Source organism: Juglans regia, chromosome 3 (genome assembly GCF_001411555.2).
Source record: "Juglans regia cultivar Chandler chromosome 3, Walnut 2.0, whole genome shotgun sequence".
Classification (NCBI taxonomy): Eukaryota; Viridiplantae; Streptophyta; class Magnoliopsida; order Fagales; family Juglandaceae; genus Juglans; species Juglans regia.
In genome coordinates, this window is record NC_049903.1 from 8,578,915 (window position 1) to 8,585,954 (window position 7,040).

At 35.8% G+C, this 7,040-nt stretch overlaps 1 protein-coding gene across 2 annotated transcripts; it reads right to left on the minus strand.

Annotated features, from left to right (window-relative positions):
• Positions 1-1,079: 1,079 nt before the first annotated feature.
• On the minus strand, positions 1,080-6,815 carry LOC108982888 (uncharacterized GPI-anchored protein At1g61900-like). 2 transcript variants are annotated; one of them, XM_018954359.2, is made up of 8 exons: positions 6,379-6,815; positions 4,345-4,524; positions 3,619-4,224; positions 2,982-3,227; positions 2,834-2,845; positions 2,437-2,577; positions 2,240-2,284; positions 1,080-1,586 (listed from the first exon to the last, which is right to left on the minus strand). In XM_018954359.2, exons 1-8 carry the CDS (start codon positions 6,482-6,484, stop codon positions 1,519-1,521), a joined length of 1,404 nt encoding a protein of 467 aa, XP_018809904.1. In that variant the 5' UTR covers positions 6,485-6,815; the 3' UTR covers positions 1,080-1,518. The 2 variants fall into 2 exon arrangements, with proteins under 2 accessions (XP_018809904.1, XP_018809905.1); XM_018954360.2 differs by lacking the exon at positions 4,345-4,524 and having other exon boundaries at positions 6,379-6,810.
• Between the last annotated feature and the right edge of the window lie 225 nt (positions 6,816-7,040).

Here is a 7,040-nt window from a genome sequence, read left to right on the forward strand (position 1 = left end):
GATATGAGTCGAGATAGAAGTTAAAAGTTAAAAGTTAAATAAAATATTATTAAAATATATTTTTTAATAATATTTTTATTTTATAATTTAAAAATGATAAATTATTTATTTTATTTTATATAAAAATTTAAAAAAATTATAATAATTATACGAAATGAAAATAATTGTGTAAACAAATCAATGTCTATCATTTGAATAAAAAGTTACTTAAATATACTACTTATCTTTCTTTTGAAAAGGATTGTGCCCGCACAATTAATGCATTCTAGCCCGGTCTTATTCTCTTTACCTACCATCCACAAGCAAAAGATAAGGAGTGAAAAATTTTCGGTCCGGACCATACTAGACTAAATTTACCCCTATTCGGCTTCGGTCCATGGTATTTTTGAAATTTGGTTTTTGGTCCAGTTTCGTGGTGTGATTTTTTGGGACCGGACTAGATTGAAAATGACCCAATCACTTACGTATAAATATTTTAGATATATAATATATTATTTATATAATAATTCTATAATTTTCTCTAATCTATCATCATTAGCTATATATCATAATTAGTTAATTACATAACATTAAAGAGCTCATTTAATTTTAATTTTACTAATTTAGTTAATTGTTTGTATGAATTCATCTACCAAAAAAAGAGGAAAAAAATATTCCTACCTCAAATGGATTGAATCAAACCAATTGGACCGACCTGACTAATAGTTAACGGTCTAATCCGGTCCTTAAGGATAATTGGTCTGAAAAAAGAGTAGACTGAAATTTGTGGTCTGTGACCCTGGACTAGTCCAAGTACACCTCTAGTAAAGATCCTATGGTATCATCTCATCTAATTTATTCTATAAATTTAAATATTAAAATATTAAAAATAATTTTAAATATTAAAACTTATTCAATAGAAAGAGAGCGAAAAAAGGAAAAAGAAAAACTCTTGAGCTTGTCGTATTAGTTAACTCTTTTACCATTTCATTAGTACCTTCTAAATTAAGAACAGAAAAAACAAAAAAAGGACCATATCGTTAATATAAAAACCTACCATATGAAATAACATAAATAACTGGCTTAGAAACGAAACAAAAAATGGTAAACATCCGGTCGAGCTCTGTCGTAGTCCAAAATGCATGTAAAGTTGGCCAATCATTATCCGAAATAGATGGAGCACTGACAACTAGGGATTGGCCATGTTACAACAGACCCTCTTCCAACCACAAGTCTACAACCCAACTTTACATGGCAATATTGATAATTACAGTATCATCAGTTTCCTCCTTTTCTTGGTTTTCTCTACAAAAATTTCTACCATACCAGCAAGCATGAATGGCTAATCAATATAATCAGAACCACAGCTCTACAAGCTCCGGAAATAGAGATTCTCTGCACTGCCCAATACACAATTGTCTTCAATTCGGGAACTTGGATTGGATGAAGAAAAACCTTACTGGACATGACTTTCATCTAGCCTTCGAGGTGTGACAGAGTGCAGTGTGCAAGGAAAAGCTTCTTGAAATTACAATAGCGTTACGAACTTACGAGGACTACTGATGAAGCAAAGAGTAGAAAATGCATGACACCATCCGGATGAAGTCCTGCAAAGCAGATGAGCATTAAGTCCACAATTCCTAGCAACAGACTAGGGAGGAGCTTCCTCCAACCTCTTTGCCAACAAGTCTTTCCTTTTTCTCCTTCTTCTTTTCCTTTTTTTTTTTTTTTTTTGTGTGTGTGTCCCCTATAAAGATATAAAAAGTGGATTACTTAGGGATTCGGTTTCTCCTTCTTTGGATAGCCCCTCTGGAAGAACACTAGCGCCCCTCAAACACCTCAATCAGGATGGATACCATTCAAGGCAAGTAAAACCGTGAAACTAAGCATCTGTTCCAGGTTTTGCACAATTCAAGCTTGCATAAACCCAACCCACATTATGTTAAGAGAAGTGCTACAGCCGCAAAGAGATCCCACAAAAATAAACTCAAAAACTGACATGACTTCATATTACACGTTAGATCTACTTTACAATAAAAGTAGTTTTACAATATAACATACCACATCAAGCCACTTCAGTTTTTGGATTTACTTTTGTGGTATCTCTTCGTGGTTAAGCATTTCTTTGTGAGTTTACTTTTGTGGATATCTCTTCATGGTTAAAACATTTCTTGTGTTAAATGTTTTTTTAAAAAAATGTACAAATGCAACCCACATTGAATTAAAATTTAAAGAATGAAATAATTATACAAATACTTACCATTTTGGGCAGATGCCACAGCTGGAAGTGCAGGAATTTTCACAGCTGAAATTGCCAAAACTCAGGTTGATAAGTAGAACAGAGAACATAACCCTTTGTTTTACAAAAAGAATTTTGATTTTCAAACGGAACAAGAAACAAATTTGCAGGATTTGGCACTCCATATTAATGAATAAAACTCAACAGGCAGAACATACTTTTATTACATGAAGTTGGCACTTGAGATGTAGTGGGCCAGGGAGCGGGAATGTTGTCATTCAGATCACAAAGGAAGCTTACTTCTGAAGATGTGTCAAACGTTGCATCAGAAGGTGTGCTTGGCAAAAGACATCCAGCCTCTGCTCCAGAAGAGGATAAAGAAAAACAAGCTAATCACAAGATTGCAATCTGAAAATAATACTTTTTAATCCATCCTCTAAGACAGGTCTAGATAAGAAACTATATGTTTTAATACTTCAAAAACTTGCACAGAACAAGAACAGAAGAAAGATAGGAAGAAAATAAACTAAAAAGAAATGGGTAATTTTGGAATCATACTCGGTGATTCTGTCTATAGACTACCAGTTCTTAATGCATATGCATCATGAACATTACCTTGATTTCCAACTGAGATGTTCAAATTATCGTTCCACAGCATTTAAAAATGGCAAAAAACAACAAAAATATCATGTGTTAGAATCATCTTTGAGTAAATAACAGATTTAGTTTGCCCATGAAAAGGATACAGAGAAACAACACTTACCTTGGAGGGAAAAATCCTTGAGGTTAATATGACAGAGGCTGTATACATTTTTGGTAATATTTGATTTTCTTAACTTTGTTCCCAATGATGCAGCACAATCCAAAGCCTGCAAGTTAGTTATAAAACTCTGCTTTTGCAAGTGGGATACATAGCTTCCCATGGCACTACAGCATGTTGTTTGGTTATTTATCCGATCCCCACAGCCCGTTACCACATGGCTCATGTCAGGAAACACCAAGGGGCAAACTGAAGAAGAAAATACAAGAGACATTATCAGTAAGGTCAGCTGAAGGGACTGGCATCGCTAGTCAGTAGTTAACAAGTATAAAAACGTAGAGCTAACAAGAACTGCTGCACAACAAAATGTGGAATTAATTAATTTGCTCGATAAAGGATTGAGGAAATTACAGATACAGATAGATTAGACCAGCTACAAACCACCAAGGTTATCAAGAAGGATCCAGTATTAATAGTATGCAGTATTCCACACATTCTCACACAAGCATTTTGCTTCTAATACATACACATTTATGAATTTGTAAATAATTTAAATGTCACGAGGTTTCTCTAAAAAAAACCCCAGACAAGTAATCTTGAGAGAGGTTTTTTTGGCCTACATTCATTACCCAAAACTCACCTTTATTTACATTGCAATTGGATAGTCCTCTGAGAACTTTCTTCGCATGAGAAGCATTAAGTTTACTAGCCAGCCAACGGAGGACAATACTTTTACAATCATTCACCCTGGTAGAGTGCTGAGGTAGTATATAGGCCCCATCCATGCTCGAAAGCTCAGAAGATTTCAAAGCAATCCTCGTAGCAGCTTCTAATATCGCACTCTGACAAATTTGGCTGCAGCATTCTTTCACAGGATCAATCTCTTCACAAGCTGCCAGAAGCTTCAAAGTATCAACAATGCTCTCCAACTCATTAACACTATTGACAGGGCAAGATGCTTTAGTGAGTTTTGAAGCATGAATTGAGCAAATCTGTGTGAGATTCTCATTTGCACCTTGGCCTACCAAAACCTTCTCAATATCTGAGAGACAAGATTTGGCAAGGGTCCCATTTAAAGCAAGAACATTGGTTTCTTTACTTGATTGACCAATAAGAATTTCAAGTGTGGCTTCCAACTGTGGACAACAGATTACATTAGCCAGAAATGGTGCAAATGCCGACCAGCAATCTATTGCTGTTACATTCATCAAGCTTTCTGCAGCAGTGAAGTTTAACACACAGATACCTGCATTGGAGGAGAAAGAGAGAGAGATCACCAAGCAGAAAGCGTACTGAAATCTTCAATCCAAATAACTTCAAGGAAATGATTTAATGGATATTCAATCTAAATTAAAAATAAATAGACCTGATAATTTTGTGACAGTGGTATTTGTGAAGGGTACCAGTGGTGAAGGTGCAAGGAGAGGAAGAAAAGGCCGAGGAGACCCACTAGGAGAGGTCTCAGGAAGAATCGCATCCCCTTTTTTATCCATTAAAACAGGATCACTAAGATGATCTAACTGGCTGCAGCAAGATTCATGGAAACCTATACCAAAAGCATGAGAAAATGACGTTGTAATCTTGCAAGTTAAAAGATAGTATCAGAAAATCCTACATGGACAGTTTCCCTGTACGTTTTATGAACAGTTGTGGTAAAGATTTGAATTACTAGACGCATTATGTCAGAAAATATATGAGGTGACAAGGGAATAAATCCTAGTTGTATATAAACTAACAAATCATGTTATACTAAAGCGTTTCAAGAATGGATAACTTCTCGTTGAATCAAACGAATGCAATGACGAAGGTGTATCAATTTAAACTTCCATTCACCAATAAAACTTTTTTAAGTTTTTTGGAGGAGGGGGCACACCACAACCTAACTCGCCTCCGTTTGGATGTTGAGATGAGTTGAGTTGTGAATAGTAGTATTATGTGGGTCCCATTGAGATGGGTTTAACTTTTTTAGGTTGAGATGGGTTTAACTTTTTAGGTTGAAAAGTATGAAGCAGGTTCGACAACCAAACACAACCGATGAGAAGGTAAATTCTAAAATGATGAGACTACTTAAAAAGGCTGAATATGCAATAAAAATAATTCTCTACAAATTATAACATGAAACCTACTGGAAAACTAACCAAAACTAAAATACTAAATCCAAGGAAAGCAGCCTACAAACAGAAATAATGAGAGAGTGAAAGCTCTGACCAGTGATGCAATATATGAGAAAATAAAAGACCAGGCTTACAGTGGAGACTACCCCATATCAAGCAGCGCCAATATTAGTGATCTACTGAGTCTGTCTCTTATTGACCCATCGGTTTATTTCATTCTAGGTAGTGTACTATAATATGAATTTCACACGTGTAGGTTTGAAATATGACTCGTCCCTTGTACAAAATACAAACTATAAGAAATTCATCAATCCACGTGTATATTTGAATTGGCATCCTTAGAATTCTGAGGGTATTCTACCATGCAAAATTTCTTAAATCTCAATCATTTCTTTCATCTCAAGTGGTTGGAATCTACCACATCAGTATTTGCCACTATTACCACTCAGTATCTACCACCTTGGTGCTTTCCACATTTTACCATAATTAAAAGTACCAGATGATGCTGATACCAAAAAAATAAAAACAATTTTTAAACTGGACATGACAAAATCGTAACCGTTATTTAAAAAAATGATTGGAATTTAAAAAACTTAAAAATACAGAACTATTACTTGCTGAGAATCTCAAGGCTCGGAAATTTCAAGTATATAGTCTTCAGATGCACCCAAGGTCGTGCTTTTCTTAGCACCATTTCCATGAAAAGCAATCTTTGCATTATTTGATCCATTCAAGATTAGAGGTGCTATTTGTGTCATAACATTTGTTGCAACAATCAAAACAATGGTGGCCAGGGTACTATCACAGCGACAAGTTATTAACACAATCCTGTACGGCTCCTTTCTGCCTAAACTAATCGCACCAATTAATTCCAAAACACTAACGCTAGCCTAAATCTTGAACAGTGGCACATCATTCTGAACCTTCAAAGAAAGAAATTGATTTACCAGAAAAACACGCAGATCATGCAAGTAAACTGGTAGTTTCAATAATACATACTAATACAACCCCAGTCAATTAATTGCCAGAGCACTATATTCTCAAGAGACGAAAAATGAACATAAAAAAGATCCATAAAGAGGAACCACCACATCCCTACACCAATGTTGAAATTCTGGAAAACCCAGATTGAAAAACCCCGCAATTCAGCAAAACATACAACAAACCCATTTACTTTTCTTCCAAAATTGAGAGATTCAACAATGATCCAACTAAAAAAACTCGTAAATCATGTAAAATAACGAAAATCCAGTGAAGGAATCAACCAGTAAGGGTTGCATACTCACAGACAGCCAACAGAAAGACTTCCGCAAGAATGATGTTGGGAGTGAGCTTGAGAGATGCCCTCTCCTTCATGCCTTCTCTAGTATCACTCTCAAACAGACAAACCATATAAAATATATAGTACCATTAAATGTTGAAAAGCAGAGCTAAAAGAGAACCCGAAGAGAAAGAGTGGTTAGGAAGCATCAGCTTTGGAATTAAGGGAGAGGTGGGTATACGAATAAACAAAGAGTATTGAGAAGCCATGAATGAGCTCGAAAGTGTGTGGGGACGAAAGCAGTATCAGTAATAGATGTAGGAGAAAGATGGAGCAGCACTGGACCCCTGGAGCATTAAACGCCATCAATGACCTTTTCCCCCTCCCCCACCTTCGTACACAACACCCGTTGTCTCTCCCACGCGTGAGACGCGGGTGGAGCTGTTTGTTTTGCCTGGCACATGCACAGGTGCGGTAGATTTCTCAAGCATTGAAGGGGCTAAGCCTCGCACATGCTACTTGTGTGGGCTATTAATTATCATTATTATTGCTGTTTTTCTGAGCCACTTGCCAGTTGCTTGTTTGCCGGTTGTTTTGAATAAGAGAAAGAAATGCCTGAATACTCATGGTTTGATCGATTGTGTTTTTCTTTTTTTTTTTCCTTAAAACAAAATTTATTAATTAAAA

Coding starts and splice junctions, on each gene's coding strand:
- LOC108982888 (XM_018954359.2), bottom strand. CDS start 6,484: ATGGTTTGTCTGTTTGAGAGTGATACTAGAGAAGGCATGAAGGAGAGG. Junction 2,285..2,436: donor GCCAACTTCATGTAATAAAA/GTATGTTCTGCC, acceptor TGGCAATTTCAG/CTGTGAAAATTCCTGCACTT. Junction 1,587..2,239: donor TGTGGCATCTGCCCAAAATG/GTAAGTATTTGT, acceptor TCTGCTTTGCAG/GACTTCATCCGGATGGTGTC.